Source organism: Apaloderma vittatum, unplaced genomic scaffold (assembly GCF_000703405.1).
Source record: "Apaloderma vittatum isolate BGI_N311 unplaced genomic scaffold, ASM70340v1 scaffold6080, whole genome shotgun sequence".
Lineage (NCBI taxonomy): Eukaryota > Metazoa > Chordata > Aves > Trogoniformes > Trogonidae > Apaloderma > Apaloderma vittatum.
Genome location: NW_009693909.1, coordinates 17,601 through 35,402, shown reverse-complemented (window position 1 = coordinate 35,402; position 17,802 = coordinate 17,601). Strand labels below are relative to the sequence as shown.

The following is a 17,802-nucleotide window of genomic DNA, read 5'->3' as shown; positions in this document are numbered from 1 at the left end:
TCATTAGCCTCCTTGCTTCTAGATGTGACTTCAAGGTCGCAACTAGAGTCTACATCGAAGTGGAATTACTAAAGAAATTTCTTACTGCCAAGAGTTAAATTATCTTTCTGCTCCCCTTCCCAAACAAAACAAACAAAAATCAATTCTTTATGTAGTTCATATTGCACTATTGATGTGGAGATGACATAAAATATCCATAAATCCATTAGCCACTGTCTAAAAGAAATGTTGGTAGGTATGCGGTATTTAATGACAAAAAGACAAGGGTCCAATTTTATCAACGTAGCTAAACTTCAATTTCCAAAAAAATTGAAAAACCACATAACTAGGGGAATTTACTGTATATCCCCCAATAAAGTGTTCCAAAGGATAATAAATGACCCTCCCTGTTAAAATATACAACCTAGTCCCAGGTTAGTTTTCCTTCTAACCAGCAGCTCCTCCCGGGCCCTGCGCACATTCGCTGAAAGGGCTCTTTCTCAACATTTTGCTCCTTGAACTCAAAACTCCTAAACCATGATGCCGGGTCCCAGCTGAAGGAGCATTCAGCAAAAAATTGAAGCCGGCACGGCAGGGAGCAAGGCAGTCGGGAGCTGGAGTGCAACTTCCTCTGATAGCCTGAGACAGAAGACGGCTCTTCCAAGAACATTAAGGGTTTTCATTTATACCCGCAGAGATATACTGACATATGGAGAGAGGAACCTGATACAGGGGCTGACGTGGAGTTTTCTGAATAACAAACGCTTCTGACCTGTTCTAAACAAAAGCAAACAAGCAAACAAGGCCTGAGCATCAGCGGAAGAAAAACATGCGTTGATAATTTCAACTCAAACCTAACATCGAAGTCTGCAACCCCTCAACTGCAATGGAGAACCGTGTGGATTCACCCAGGCGTTTTTTCCACACCTTCCCTCATGGAAAACGGTCGTCACTCACCGATGGGAACTGTTTGTCAAGGGAAACGCAGTAAAATTCCGCTTCAAGAAGCCAAAGAGTAGAAATTTTATTTCTCCCCAGCCACGCACTCCACGGATTTGTTCTACGCGCTCGCGGGACCCGTGGTACCTGCAGGGAGCCCCCAAGTGACGACACGAATCCCAAGGAGCCCCAAGGGCTGAGGAGAGGGATGCAAGTCCTGAACCCGGAGAGGCACTGCTGTTGCCTTTGGCCTCGGCCCAACACAAGCTTTGCAGCTAAACAGGCGCCAAGCTTTTTTCCTTGCCTTCCGAACTTTCGAGGAGCGCGCGGCCACGTTAATTCTGCAGGAACCGTCGCTACCTCCAGGACCGTTTTTCCTCACAAGAAGTTTCTTTGTGATAACGCAACGCCGAGCAGGAAGCGAAATAACGGAGCCTGTGTTTCTAACGCAGGAGTACCCTGGGCAAAAGAGTTGTGTAATAAAATTTAACTGCAAGAAAAATTCCACACTAGGAGCTTATGCAACAAACAAACATTTAAAAAAAAAAATTACATAAATGCACACCAAGAGAAAATTAGCATCTGATCAATCTGATTCTTATACAAAAGCCTCTTATGTCCATTTTCCATGTCTTCCAGGACTTATTTTTTAACAGAGGTCAACCCCAACACAATGAAAACACGGTTATAAAGCCTATTCCACAAATCATCTTGTATCCTAAGGTGACACTATCAAGTTACCACTCTCCTCTCTTTTCAGTCCAGGATTCAACACAGTTTGGATAAAATATTATATATGACGCCACACTAACAAGAGCATTACAAATAAGGCCAAGAATGATCCTTGCAGCTCCCCTCCGTACGCTCAACACAGTCACCAAACTTCGCTCCTGTGCCCCATAAGCCACCCAAGTCAAGTATTAAATGTCGTTGGACAACACCGACCCAGAAAGTCTCTGCTTATCTTGCGTCTGCGAGTCCAAGTCTGCTTGCTTTCAGTACTGTCATTTTTCCAAGGGAAAGCAAATCCTGCACTTGGGAAGGATGAAAAATGCAAACTATGACCAAAACACCAAAACCGTCCCCAAAGTACATGTAAGCACGAGGCGGGGAAGAGAGAAAAAAGATGATCACCCTTTCCTGCAGATGACCCCTTCTGAGCTTATTGACCACGACTACTAAAGATGATCAAGACAACGGATAACAAACCCCAAACATCAACATTAAGCTACATTCTCACGGCCAAGTCCTTCATGTGATGTGCACAACGTGTTATCAGTTCCCTTCCGTGGTATTTTGGGCAATTTAACATCATCACAGCACTGTGAACTTACAATTTTTGAAGACTGCTCTCAGTAAGACAGCAGCAGCGAGCACAGAGGGAGGATTGTGCAAGAACGTACTGTCAAGTTACAGTCCATGTTTACAATAATAATTGGGAGAAAAGAGCGTTTAAGAGACATGAAAAAAATAAAAGACAAGGTATGGAGTTCAGGCAATTCCCTAGAAGAACACAGACTTAGCTCCAAACAAGAGCGTTTAAGAGACATGAAAAAAATAAAACAGACAAGGTATGGAGTTCAGGCAATTCCCCAGAAGAACAGAGACTTAGCTCCAAATAGATCTGGTGGTGGTGTCATTCTGAGCTGGGAGAAGACTTGGTTACTGAATATCCAGGGAATAATGACAAAGTGACCTTCTTTAATGGGCTGGATCAATGCACGTCAAACAGATTAAGCTTACTGGCAAATAAGTCAATCTGCAAAGGAACTACTCCGAGGATGTTCAAGGATTCAAGGTATTCGTAATTAACTTTTCTTAAAGCTCAGGATCTTTTTTTGTTTAATAAACTTCCCAGGCTTAAAAAAGAGAGAAGTTTAAAAAATGCTTTTTTCCTTCTTACAACCCATCTTTTTTAGATCGCAAAGTGTTGCTGACAGACAGCTTGACTGGGACATTATTTCAGCGACGAATTTGTTAGGGGTGTTTTGGGGGAGATGAAGACTGGCAACAAAGAGAAAGCCACACAGACTGGAGGCACTGGTGATGGGTTTGAGTCACAGCTGGATTTTTAGGCCAGACCTAACAAGGTCCTTCCCTTGAAATAGAACATTTTTCTTCTTCACAGGCTGAGCTGCACCTACTTTCTGTAGAGAAAGAGAAGGCAAAATAATTGCTGCTTTTCCCCAGCAGGGAGGTTTTTACATTTACGATGTGTTTGTGACGACGGGTTCTGAGCGCAGGGAACAACAACCTGCAGACAACATGTACGGCTTCCTTTCAGGTTTAAAGGTTACCTAAATAAGAACAGACGCCCCTACTCGGCTCCAGAAAAAAAAGTGGGATAATCTCCACCACTGAGCAACATCAGGAATTCTGCCGTGGTCTAATCTTTATTGAGGGCAGTTTTTAGGCTTACCTATAATAATCCATTTTAAGCCGTTTCCATTTTAAGCTGTTGAAACTATTTTATAAACTGTGTCTGACAAAAACTTGGGTTTAGTCTCCTGGAACTATTTTAAGCATTTAGTCGGGAATGGAAAACACATGTGAGAAACAGGGTATCAAATAATTCTAAGAGGACTATTTCCATACTTTATTTTCATCTTATTCATAGAGGCAAAGTGAAAATGAAATTCACCTTACACGACCAGACAAACCAGTCCTGCAATCTCTGCTGCAACTCACGTAACAGCTTCAGTGCTCTTCAAAATTACTTGACATTTTACTAAAAATCAAGTTTCGTTCTCTCCTTCCAATCCCAGATCATTACACGTCGAGCCACAAACTCGCGTCTGTTCGCTTTCGGTCTTTCCGTTTCCATAACCATACAGCTAAACCTTGTATTTATTTTAATAGACAAGGAAGCACCGTATGAAATTTCAACTTCATGTAATGAGCACAAGATTTCATTATAGTTTACCTACTGCAATTTTGTTTTCCATTTGCTGACATTTCGTGTGCTGAAGGATGTAACTGGTCTGCAATGTTCAACCGGGATCAGTAGATCTTCTGACTATAGGACTCTCTCTCTATATGACTATATATATGTGTGTGTGTGTGTATATATGTGTGTATATATATATATGACTATATATGACTATATTTAAACTCTTCTCAAACCCATTTATACTTTTGATTTTCACATCATCTCACTGCAACGATTTACAGGACTGCTTTTTGTCAACGTATGAAATTTTGTGGGTTCATTTTTTAAAATAAGGGACCTGACATTTCACCAGAATGAGATTTTCACACAAGACCTTCCACTGCCACTTTTTCTGTACCACTTATGAATGCACAGACAACTTCTTAAAATTCTCCGCAGTTATTTCTTTTTTAGGATGAAGAGCTGAGCCGAAACAAACCAAAGGAGGTGGTTTGTCACATAACACACGTGTAAGCAGCCACAACGCGCTCTGGATACAAAAGCTCACATGAACAAGACTAGAGAGTTTAGGAAACCAACTCTTAAGGGTTACTGAACCCCTACACATCTGGCTAAGGCAGTCACTGAAATCCAGATGATTAGAGGCTAAGGGTAAAATAAGATAAAATAAGCTTCACAGGAATCGGGGAAAGAAAAAAAGGTTCCCCAGCTCTATTAATTGTCATTATTGCAGACTGGATTACTGAGCCAGGTGGACCACTTGGTCAGAATCAGGTTTATTTAGCCTGCCTTGTGCAGAAGTCACACTTTCCTGCTTACCCAGCCTATTAAGTTTCAGTATTTATTTAGTTCAGTATTTATTTACTTGCCTTTATAGCTGAGGAGAAAGAGTAGAGGAGGACAGGTATGGACAAGAGCACACAGTGAGCAAGATACAATTCACCACTGCCCTTACTCCTACGTGTGTTATCCCCTCTAGAGAACTCTGACAAAGCATTACACTAACTCCCTTCCATGAAACCGTCACAATTGTCATCACATATATTCACCTGCCTAATAATTCTACTCTTTATTACATTTTCTAACAGCAGAAGCCCAAATTCTTCTTAATTTTTTAATTTAATCTTTACCTGAACACCAGATCTCCAGCGAGGATCAACACGAAACAAGAACTACATGAGCTTCCCTCTCATGGAATCTCTTGTACATAATGTTGATGAGATAACTGAAAATACATTTGTTTTCTCAGCTGGAACATCTAGATATATTGAAAAGCACCACAGAAGTAGGTCTGAGGCCTCTATGGGAACACCATGGAAATTCCTGTAGCGAGTACAAAGGTGCCATCTGAAGTGCTGCAGAGTCACTGCTGCAGTTACTTCCATACCCTTGCTATTAAAAAAAGGACTGAACTCAATTGCAGCGGCTGAAGAGACACCTAAATCCCTCTGTATGAAGAGTCTAAACAGGCATGCCTCGAGGCCACCACTGCTGCCAGTTATTTGGTCCAGAATACTCACTGAGAACCAATTTTAGCAGCAAATACGCAATTAAAAAAATTAATCCCTGGTCTCTCAATAGCCTGGACCCACACAGCTGCAAGGGACGCCCAGGGGACGCCTCTGGGGACGCCGAGCTTCACGACTACAACTCCTAATGCACTCCGGGGCACGCAGCCTTGTCAGCCTAATTAAAACCAGAAATCACTTACTTACTCTCCTGCTGGTTTTCCTGTGAGGCAGGAAACAGCCGGAGAGCGACGGCAGGAGAGGTGTCCCAGAGGGCGCCGAATTCCCTGCGACAATTACCAAACAAAAAAGGGCAGTAACATCTTCGGAGGCTGCTGTCTGCACCACACAACCGCGTTTTCAACCAAGCAGCTGTCTTCTCTTCTTCAAAAGCAGCTGGATGTGTTACAGGAGAATTTCAAGACAGGCCCTAAAATGGGTTAAGAATGAGACGTGGGTGTTCATTCACCACGGGGTACGGGAAATTTGGCTCTGCCTGCAGAAGCCGATTTGTAAAATTAAAACGCAAACGTGGAAGTCGTTACCTAAAACGCAGGTAAAGACCTGGAAAAATTACAGGTCTAATCCTGTAGGAAGCAAAACATGCCCTTCCCAGCATCAGCCAGCTGCAAACCCATCTTCCCGGTGCTGACTTATTCTGCAAAGCTAAGGTTAAAGCAGCATCAGCTTGAGTGGGATTTGCCACGTTCAACTAGTGACTTCTTGACAGTCGAGGAAAATTGTTCTTTAAAAATAGCAGAAAAGTTTTAGAGTTTATTCAGGGGATGAACTAAAATTTAGATGTGTTCAAGGCCCATTCAGACAGCTTTGTGCAACCGCATTTTTGTGACTCGAGCGGCTCGCCTCCATTTCTTCAAAGGTTGTTCCTCGCTTTTTTACCTCAGAAGACTATTTTTACAGATTGTTTCTGCAAAACAACAGGCAGAATCAGCCCAACAGAACCCATCTTTCCAATCTGTAGCAATAGAGACAGTATCATTTAAAGATTAAGGAAATAAGAATTGAGTAAAAGATGGCTTGCAGCCGTCCCCTCAGAAAAGGACGACGCAGCACTGCTCCTCCCTGCTTACTGAAAAAACCAGTATTTTATGATACTCACTGCAGAGAAATCAGAGAACCAGCACTACCCATAGCTGCTCGCTAGCAGGAGGCACTTCTCCCTCACCAGCTAAACCAACGGAGAAGACTTTTTGCAGGAGGAGATGCCGTTTGCCGGCAGCCCCTGGATTTCAGGCAAGCACACAGCTCTACAGAGGATCGGAACGTTACCGTCCCATTAGCATCGGGAAATGGATTCACCATCTGCCTTTTCAGCTCAAAATTGTATTCCTAAATGCATGAGAAAACGGTTTGTTGTTGGGTGGGTTTTTTTAGGCTTTATGTGTGTTCTCGCACCGGTTATATTAAGGTGGTTTTCTTCTCTGCTTAGTGCTGAACAACTTCAGAGTGGAGAGGACACTCGATGACCATTTTCACCTGCTGTAAGAGCAGGTCGGTTCCTACCAAACACTTACTTTCACGTATTACTTTGAATATTAAAACCACACCAAGTTAAGCAAAAGCTTCAGTTTTTTAAAAAATGAACACTGCAAAAGCATAGTGAATGTCCCTGAAGGATGTTACAGGGTTTGGATCTACAGCTTATCCTGTTGACAAGGGTGACAAAACACAGAGCAGGGTAAAAATAGCAGATAATGACATTTGTTATTGCCAAGTAATTGTCAACGATGGAAAACCAAACAATTGTACAACACACTAATTCAACTCCCTCCTGCCCAGCAACGATTAGTACGCTTTTTTATTTTTATAATAGCTTTTCTCCACCTGTAAAGGACTTCATGACACCATCAAAAATCGTTACCATCAGTTAGGATTAGGGAAAATAAATTGCACGTATGTAAATAACACCTAATGGTAGAGCTCCTACCGAGTTCTGAATATTTACATTTGCAAGGTGTTCTCTTCAGACCATATGAAGGAAAACTGACATTGTTACCAGACACAGGATTTTGTTGTTTTCTCCCTGCCAAAGCAAACTTTCTTCCCTACTTAATGTAACATGCTTCCTGCAGCAGTTTATTAAGAAGTCTTACAGATTAAACGAGTACGCTCCAAGTGAATTTCCACTATGCTAAAGTCACAATAACTCTACGGCAAAAGTGACATTCAGATTTTATGCTCACTCACGTTTCATACACAAAACGCTTCTCGACACTGGCATTTTAGGGAAGTTTCTCTCAACCTGGGGAACAGAAAGCAGAGAGCGGGTTCCAGCCGACTAGTCTGACGAGAAGTTACTCAGCGCTCTGGGACTTCTTGATTTTTCAGGTGCTTTGCTGAGAAAAACCATCCGCCGCAACAGCAAAACATTGCCGGGGATGCCCCAAAAGGCACATTTTTTTAGACTTTTCAGGCAAAAATTCCTCATATACACCCTCCCCCTCAAGCAGGTAGGTTCTCACACCTGGTTCTGGAGAACCGGAGCAGCCACCTGCGGGTTCCATCTCTGTCCCATCTTAAAGGCAAACTTTTTTTCATTCATACTTGAAGATTGCTTATATATGCATAATGGATATAGATATATATTATATTCGCCAATTTATCAATGTTTCATTTCAGAAATGTTGCCTGGGATGATGATAAAAGGCTATAACCCGGTGTTTCAAGTATATCACATTAAATGCCGGATTTTGATGTTGGCATCATAGACAATTTGGCTTCTGCTTTACTCTTGGTCACTGAAATTATAAAATGCCTTAAACTTCTTACTGGTGATCGGTTATACATGGAACAACACAATTCTTTTAGAGGATACAAGATCTGTTACGCAGAGCACATTCAAATTTTAATAAGTCTTCAGAAAACGAAAAAAAAATGCAGCATTTTAGAAAGAGTCCATCAGAAATAAATTAAGGATATCTCAGAAAAATCTGCAGGGCATCTGGGAGGCAGAAATATTAACAGTTCACTCACTTCTACTCAAACCGAGTTGCAAAGTCACGAATGGCAAAAGCCCCTGTGAGATGCCAAAGAGCATCACAGCGGTTCCTGTGAAGTTCATACCGAGAACACAAACTTTCGCCAAGTTCTTTGACTTCCACGGGCTCTGACTTTGACTTCCAAACCCAAGCAGTTACCAGGAGCCCGCAGAGCCCCGCGGGGCTGTGCCAACACCCGCAGGAGCCGGTGGAGTTCTCCCTCCCTTCCCACCGTGCGCAGGGCTGGAACCTGAGCTTCCCTGCTCCTGCCAGAAAATCTGCTGCTGAAAATACAGCAAGCAAAGGAGGGACACGCTTGGGCATCCAGGATCTTGGGTAGTCCTGACCTTTCTGTTCCGTGTGCCACCCAGCTTACTCCAGCAGGGCTTATTTCCTCCTGTCAAAGCGTCTCTCCTTTTTTAACCGCGTTTCTCCGCCTTCTCTTTTCCTTTCAAGGCACCGGTGCCTTCCTGACATTTGCTCTTTCAAACATATCTTGCCGGCACGTCCCACTTCACCTCTCACTTCTCGCCGTCCCTTGGCACACACAGCTCTTCTCCTGCCTCCGGGGCACCTGTCGCTCACGACACAGTTCATCCTGTGCGCAGCCTGTCCCCACAACTTTAACATTTAAATCCTGACCTCAATGACAAGTCAAGCACATGCTGCCATTACTTCCCCTCCCAAGACAAGGAAATCCCACCGCGGCTGGTTCCTTAACACGAGGCAAAAGCACTGAAATCCCCAGGGGAAGGTATCCTCCGCGTCACGGACAAATTATTTAGAAGCACAAAAGGACTGGCTGTAACCAAACGCTAACGTGCGCTTAATGCACTGCAGATTTTGCAGGATGTTTAAAGTTTCCCCCTCTGATCTCTCTGCACTTTGCCCTTCATTTGTTTATACAGGCAGAGGCCACCGGGTCACACCACTAAAACCAGCAAACTGTTGACACATATGGCAGGCACGCATGGAGCGGTGACGTAGCCATGGCTACAACCGTACACAGCACACTAAAGCCACGGCTTTAGTTAAAAAAAACAACATACAGTGAGTCTGCTTACGTGATGAGACCTTCCAGCACAGGGAAACTCGGTATGAACTAAGAAATTAATTGGCCTTTCTTCAGGAGCCCAGCCTAACCCAAGTCACTCACCGTAACGGCGCTTGTTTCACAAAAATCGGCCGCTTTCGCCACCATCGGTGGCAAAATTGTAAAAATTTTTAAGTGCAAAGGCTGATTCAGCACTGTGGTGGTTAATCGGGCAAAGAATACAGAAGTTTATAAAGTGAGGCTGGAAGAAAAGGCACAGGAATTCCCAGCACGCTGCTGGGCTGGTTCAACGCCTGATTGCGATACGGTGCCCGTGGCTGGATGATGCATTTCAGCAGTAACTTATTGCAGAAAAGTTCTTTGCTCAGTGAAAATACATTATTTTCATAATATTTTCAGCTACCTTTCAAATTAAAATTTGCTCTTCAGGGAAAAAAAATCAGTGCTTAAAAAAAATCCTAATTCCTAAGCCTCTAAAAATTTTTTTAACCTTTACAGAAACTTCTTTTTAAAAGCCTCCCCAAACAGCAAATCTCTTGGAAACAAGGCATTTTCAGAAGCGTGAACGGGGCACTAATACAACCCAACGCTCTGTTTTGTTTTGATGGACAGAGGAATGGGGTTTTGAGCCCAATTACAGGCTCTCTGATCCAAAGAATGCCAAGAAATAAAAGTTAAACACTACAAGAAAGGAGGAAAAGCACCAGGATCTAGGAGAAACTAATCACTTTGTCTTGGCTAAATAAACACACTGTAGCTGTCAAGCTTGCCGAAACTGCAGAGAAGAGGAAGTAATGTTTTTTTCACCTTCGAGATGCTGTTTCAAGGCTTTGTGGCCTATTCCCATGGCATTTGGAATAGGCATACAGAAGAAGAATATTATTAAGCATTTCCAGTTCCTTTTTACTGCAAAGCAGTAGCACGTTGCCTTTAAATTTCCCATCCAAACAATGCGTGCCGACACGAATTCCCACTCGCGGTGAAGACGCGGCGTGCTGTAGAAAGGAAAGTGTCTTCTCCTGGTAAAATACAAATGAAAACTTTTTTATCTTTTGTAGTTCACCATCGACATTGCAAAGTAATGCCTGGAAATCAAGTGTATGTCCTTCCTATAACCTGAAGACTGCTACTTAAATTGCACCGCAATACATCCAGGCAGATCAAGGTCTTCTCATGTTTTTCTTTTTAAAGTGGAATTTGCTCTGAGTCCAAACTAGAAATGAGGTTGCTACCTGCCTCCCCTGCTTGTCCGTAAGGGATGAAGAGGAGGCCATCCTGCAGAAAGAGGGCATGATTAGAGAAGGGAAGTTTTCCACGGCTCAAGATGCAAATGAAATAGTATCTTAAGGAGAAGGAGAACTAAGAAGGAAACTTGTATGAAACCACAGTCAAAATGGACAAAGCGTACACACTTTTTGGCAACAGAGTAAATATATCGCTAGATAATGTGCTGCAAAAACCTCTTCATTTGCCCTGAAGCTTGGATTTACGCTCTGCAAAGCCCAACGGCAATACTGTCAGGGCAAACCCCAAACCAAACACTCTTTACCCATTTGCACCTCTAACACAAACCCGTGAGCGTTAGCTCATGTTGCTGAGCAACTCCAGCGCTGTAGCTCGAGCAAATACAGAAAAGACCTAAGCAAGGCTATCAAATGTCTAATTGTGATTTTAGAGTAATAAATACGACATTCAAAGCGTAACCCTGGGTTACAACGTTCAGTTCAGTTTTGAGAACAGAGGTGCAGCCTTTGCTCTTCGAGGTTCTTAATTCCTAAAACCAGTGGAAACATGATCAGAACACACTAACATGCCTTTTTTTCCCCTTAAAACTGTCAGCTTTGGCAGTTGCCACAGCCTCTTTATGAACTAGAGCAGGAAGAAAAAGCACAGGTACGTCGGGATGCAAATAAACCGTGACTAAATAATAAACCTACTAAAGCCTGTTCTTCACCTTAGGAGCTACTGAACTTAGAAACTCAGCAGGTGAACATCTTATGTTTTAGGCCAAAGACAACTGGATTCCCTGGTAAATAAACAAACCAGATAAGATTGGAAACAAAAAAACCACAAAAACAAAAACAATCAAACTCTCTTTTCTGTAAAGCTAATGATTGCTTGGGGAGTCTCTATCACTGGAGGTCTTAATAGGTCTTACTATAAAACAAGACCAGGCTAATTTAAAAAGCACAGGAGTCTCAGAAGCTCTTTGTTGCCACGTACTTTCATCAGCGACTGTTTGCCACCAGCTTGATGCAATGAGATGATTCTCTTCCTGATTACAATTAATGTATACGAATGAAAAAAAGATAATTATTCAATCATTATAAAGACCATTCACCGTAACAGATAAAGTCACACCCTTAAGTCTGAAGTGTCCTTCCCCTGGAAAAGGGACATCCCACCCGAGGTCCTGCTGTTACCAGAAGCAAAGACTGCCCTACCCGAAGTTAGGGATGAGAAGAAAAAAAACAAACAGGTGAGCATCTATTATTAGTAACTGTGGCAACATGAAAGAAAAGAGAAACCCAGCAAGGGGAGAGAGGAAAGAAGTGGGAGGGTTGAAAAAAAGAGGAGTATCTTTGGTGGGAGACATAACACAGAGATCACCAGGAAGGGGCAGGAGGTGGCCAAGGCAAAAAGCCAGTTAACCAAGCGGCATTTTTCATTTTTCTAGTGACAATGCTGTGGTTTCAACCTGCTGAGAAAAGGATGAGAATCAATTTAGAAAGTGTCAACAAATTAGGCTTAAAGGACAAGAAATGCGCTTAACCAGGGGAAGGGGGGTGCATGTGGGAAGAAAACAAACAAAAAAAACCACCCCAGCAATGAGCTACAGCATTCCTGAAGCAGGAACCGAAAATGCTGCTTCCTGTTAAATTATCTCAAAAGCTAAAGACGGCTCGTTCACAGCGTTAGCTGCTTAATTACTACCGCTTCATCTTCTGATTGCATGTCTGTAGGGAGAATTCTTCCTATGGTTTAGTAATACTGCATTTTTAGCATGTATTACTTCCAGTGCAATCTCCAGACCAATGTGTTGTATGAACATCATGTAAGACAAACAGGTTTAAATAAACAAAAAAGAATATCATTTGAATTTTTTAATTGAAAACCATTTGGGGGGAAAACTTAGAGTCTGTAGTTAACAAGAAGAGGAATACAAGGAAGAAATACAGGCATAAAGAGCAGCCAGCATCCCAAATGTCTCATAAATGTAATTCTTGGATCTAAGAAAACATCAGTTTAAGACAACATGGCTAAATTCTGAATGAAAGAGAATAAAGAAGTTAATGGGATGCTTTTGCTTATCTTAAAAAGTCTTACAGCCTATTTTCAATCGAAACAGGAGTTTCTCATTTTGGAGCTTTCCAAGAGTAAAACACGGCCGTGCTGGACAGCAGACATTGTTACCAAAAAGCTGGCTGGGCAGCATTACCCCAAAATCTTGCCAAACTTACTCATCTGCAAGATAGAGCTTTGGGATTTGTAACTAGCAACGTATAAATCGGTGGTATGACTTTTTTAATCTTGAGTTACCGTAGTCGACTCAGCACGTCGTAACACAGAATTCAGAGTTTGCTCCTTTCACATTTCAAGCTTTTCAGAGCCCATTGAAACGTTGACTCAGCCTTTCTTCACGCAAATGCCCAACAGTCAAGTTTGGCACGTTGGAGCTGTTCTGGAAATTGTCACGAGTCCACAGAGACAGCGGCCCTAATGAGTACACAACACATCCCAACCAGGTGCTTCACTCCAAGGCAGCAATTTTGTACCTGTGAATTGCGTTATTAAACTCTATGTCTTTGGATCACCTATGATTATGATTAATATACACAGAATACAGAACAGCTGCTTTATTCTTCCACATCAATTCAGGACAGGGCAGAGCCAGACCTGTGATGCACCCTTATAAAAAACATTCTGACTTCTAGAAGTCAAAATCACTGGCTATTCTATCAGGTATTTTTAAGGATCAAAATACATCGACTGTATTCAACTCACCCACTCAACAACTAGGTTTTCCACCGTGGCCCTGCTATATCGTCCTCCCGCTGCTTTGTTTAAGTACTACTAACGTATCGCTCACGATCCGCGATGTACCTTTATGCAAAAGCACTTCACTGGTTCTCTGTTCTAGTCTATAAATAGAAATAGTCTTCAGGAGTTCGCATCCGACACTGGATATAAACAGCTTCCCTTTTTTGAAACATACCCTGATGAAGAGCATCTGAAAAAGAACATACACTGCATTTATGTTATCTGGGGGTTTTAGTTATTGCAACAGGCAACGAGTCAGCAGTGTGACGTAAAGCTCTGTACAACTCAGGCACTGGGCAAGCATCAGCACGTCAAATGCCGACAGCATCTGATCAAAGAAGTTTATCCTGGGAAGAACTCGATGTACTTTGAATGAGCACTCTCGGTCCCATCCCACCGTCCTCGCTCCCAAACCCTGACAGAAAGATTTACATCTCCGAGTCTCTCAAACGTCAGTGAAAAACCATTTCGTGAAAGTCTCAGCACATCTTTGTGATGCTCCAAGCAGCTTCTGGGGCAGAATACTCTGGGCATCAGATGCGGCTGGAAGAACGACGACGGATTTTAACTCTAGGAGCAATATGCAGAGGGCACACAAGTTCTTGATCTTTGACCTGCAGCCTTACCCTTCTACAATTGTGCCATCCACGCAGTAATTAACATACTTCAAAGTCTCTGTACCACTACGACATATGTTGAAGCTCGTTGCAGCTGCACAGGGCCACCGTTTGATCCTTTCACTCCTCCGGTCCTGCGAGCCTTTCGCCCTTTGCCAGGCAACTGAAATGCACGGGCCTTTCAAGTATTCAGAAGTCTTCTCTTTAACCAGCAAGCACTGAAAACACCAGAAAACCCGGCAGCCGAGGGCTCCGCTTGCTCTGTGAGAAACCACGGAAACACCCACCGCAAGCTGTGGGCTGCGTCCCCAGCAGTAACGATCAATCACTAAATAGCAACTTAAAAGGCACTGCCTGACAGCACAGCTTCAAGAATGGCCGAGTTACTTATGCCAGATCTACGAAAAGCTCCAATCGGCCATACGAAATGCACTCAGGAAAGCAGGGGGAAAGAAAAAAAAGAGAATTTGAAAGGTTAAAAAGCAACTGAACAACAAAACCGGCAACAAGAAAGTATATAAGTATGTTGAACTGTATTTAAATCTGTGAACATCTCTCTGTTCTGAAAGACCTACTCTGATTTTCACAAGAACAAATAATTATTCAAACCTGAGGCACTAAGTGCTAGGGAACATTTAGGGAACACGAGAAGAGCCACGGCCAGACTCGCAGCGCTAGGCAAGGGCTGGCTGGAAACACTTTCTAGCAGAGAAAAAAAGGCATTTGCTTCACAGCCCCAGCCAAACAAGCTACTTTGGTTTCTTGAATGCTGTTTTTGTTGCAGGACAGTAATGGATCAGCGAACACGTGGTAACAAATGCTGTGATCCCTGGATGTCGAGCTGCCCCACGGCAAAGTGACTTTAAACTTCCTCTTCGTGTGAGCAGGTCAGTGTTTGGCCCCACACAAAAGTTTAATTTACAAATTTACTTTTAGCCATGGGTTCATGCTTAAAAAAAAAAAGAATAAATAAAGATTCCTTTGACTTTCTCAGGGATAGTTTAGGAAGCTATCCTGCCTCTCCCAGCAAAATTATCCCACGAGAAACCGGATGGGAATTTCTCTCTCTCCCACCTCGCAGAGCACAGCCATCCCTCTCTACTCAGCCCCTTTCATTTCACGATTTCTACCAAACTCCTTCGCATCCTCCTCCCGCGTTTTCATTTGTTTTCCAGAGCTCCCTCGAGCAGCCCTGTCTGTGTAGGCAAACCGAGGGAACGCGGAACGATTCCCAGTGTGGACGTGGTGGACCAAGCCGAGCTGTGCTTTGCTTAGTTTGGCAGACAGTCCTGGTATTCTAAAAACTGCTTTCGTGCACAAATACTCAAGTTTGCAAAAGTATCTCTCCCTCCGGGCGGAAAAAAAAAAAAAATAAAAGCTGTCAGCACACCAATCTTTGCAATGTCGAGTAACTGTAAAATACTTACAATCCTCTGATATTCCCCTCCAGGAAGGCACTCAGGAAGCTGCCATTTAGCATCTGGCTGCAATAACCTGTGGGGCTTCTGGGGCTAAAGATTCTTTCCCCCAGTGCTTATATTACAGATGTTTAGAAAAAGGTAGTCTTAAACAGGGTCAATTTATTTAATTATGCTCCTACTCTGTATGGCAGACGCACAGCTAATGAGCAGAGAGGTAATTTTCAACGGAAGAAAAAAAAAAAAATCAGACCACCCCATCCTAACTGAACAGAACAGTAAATCCCTTTGGAAACCACGAACTGAAAGGCAGGTGTGTACACTTGCTACTATTCTGTTTTTACAAGACCAAGTCCCCTCCATAAAGCCCCAAAACCACGAGAACTTCATTCAGTCCCCTATTTTTGCTGCATCTATGTATTTCTACTCACATGTATTCATTCATATTTATATACCAGGAACACTTTCCATTTCTCCCTGGCTCAGACAACTCGCACCGTTCCATCCCTCCAGCGGCTCACGGTCTTGAACAAAGTCCCACGTACTACCCCGCTGAGCCTTCCGCTCGCCACCCCACGGCAGCCGAGCACTGACCGCAGGTGAGCCGACCTGGTGGAGCACACCTCTGCCCCACCAGTGAGAACTGGACAAGCCCCAGTTCTGCACCTCGTCTTCTGCTGGGCTCCTGCTTCGAGGTCACGGCAGCAACACGCTGGTCCTTACAGAAGTGGAGAATCACAGAGCAGATGTAATGATTTAACCTGGTATTAGCCCTTATATCTGAAAGGACTTAACCAAAAACCTCTGTTTGTGGAGAAGAAATTACCCCGCGAGAGCACCTTCCAAAAGGAATAAGTAAGGAACAGAGCCTCTTTCAGAAAAACTGCTCAACACAGTTTTTGACCCGAACTCCCAGATTCTTGGGGATCCACAGCTGCTTCTGAGGGTCCTGGAAAGGCAACCACAGAACGAGGAGAGCCCACCAGCCTGAACTCAAGCACGTTTATCCACACCGTGTACGAGTTCCTGCTACTACAGGAAATTTCTACAGGTTCCACAAATCCTATCTGAAAACCACAGATTTGAAACACATCCTCCAATAAACACAAGTTTAACTGTTAAATATACCCAGCATGTTTTGCAGGATCTTTTTATCTCGCTTTCTTCGGACATGGATTCCTCAGCGCTCCGCTTTCCAATATTTTGACACAACCCATCCCACCGTTACAAAACACGAGCACTAGGTTTTAGTTGTGGGCAGCAACTATGGGATGGAATCTACTCAGGGTGGACAGTCTGCTGCCCCCCAGCGTGCTCCGTTTCAGAAAAAGGATAAAGAAAAAAAATCCTACGTAAGGAAAGGCTGGAAGTCAGCGCAACGAAGAAATACTTAACACTTACGGTCGAGCCCGTTGATGTATCTCATTGTAATTTCACAGTGCCCCCAAACGGCACTGACTATGGGGTAAAGTTTTTTCCCTTTTAGTCCCCTGAAGGCCACTCCAAGATACTGTCCGTCCACCATGAAGCTAAGCGTCCCTTCATCCATATCCAAAACCACCAGCAAGGAGTCCGGGAGTACAAAAGACTCGTCGGGTTCCAGAAAGACGGGATACGTGACTCCGGGCTGGTTTTTACAGTTGTGGTAGAGTTTGTTGCGCCCCAGATCCCAGCCCCACGACTCGCTGTTGCTACCAACCAAGGACGTGTATCCCACCGAGTGCAGCGGCGCTTCGGCCGTGGAGACGCCCACCACGGCGTGAGTTCCCCGTTGCCTCGTGGGCCAGTGGATCTGCCAGACGTGCAAGCCCCTGGTGTAGCCCACTTTGCCCCGGATGCAATCCGTGCTTTGGGCAACGGGATGCCTGTGGAAAGTCAGCTTGTCGTCTTCCTTTACGAAGATGTTTAAGGAGCGATCTTCGTTGTTCCAAGCGTGTTTATACTGCACCTCCAGCTTGGCAGGGGGCATATCCAGCAGCATGTCCAGTCGCGCCGGCTTGCAAAAATCCGGGCCTCTCAGCTCTCGTTTAACAGGTCTATAAGGGGGCTCCCTCACATCCACAGACTTTATGCTCCCTGAGATTTTCTGGCCCATTGCTTGGCTGCAGAATTACGAAGGAGAAAGAGAAGTTGACTTTGGCCCGATGTCACCTCATGAAAGCGCTTTTACGCCGAGCCAGTCACTGGAGAAGCTGACTGGATTTACTCCTCCCGTCAGAAGCTTTTTAGCAGCGACGTTCTCAGAGCGAGAAGGCTCCTGAAAGAAAGCAGAAAGTTTCCAAGTTAGTTTAAGGAAGCCAACTGCGAACCCGCAGCGTGTTTCTTTTAAAAGAACTTTCGCCTCGTGCCCAGCAGTT

General features: G+C 43.8%; 1 protein-coding gene across 1 annotated transcript in view; it reads right to left on the bottom strand.

The window, feature by feature from the left end:
* The window catches only part of LOC104266991 (SPRY domain-containing SOCS box protein 4-like), a 45,696-nt gene extending 28,156 nt beyond the window's left edge, over positions 1-17,540 (bottom strand). Inside the window, exon 1 of the mRNA XM_009865417.1 lies at positions 16,847-17,540. Coding sequence (XP_009863719.1) covers positions 16,847-17,540 — 694 coding nt within the window. The remainder of the gene's footprint in view (positions 1-16,846) is intronic.
* Between the last annotated feature and the right edge of the window lie 262 nt (positions 17,541-17,802).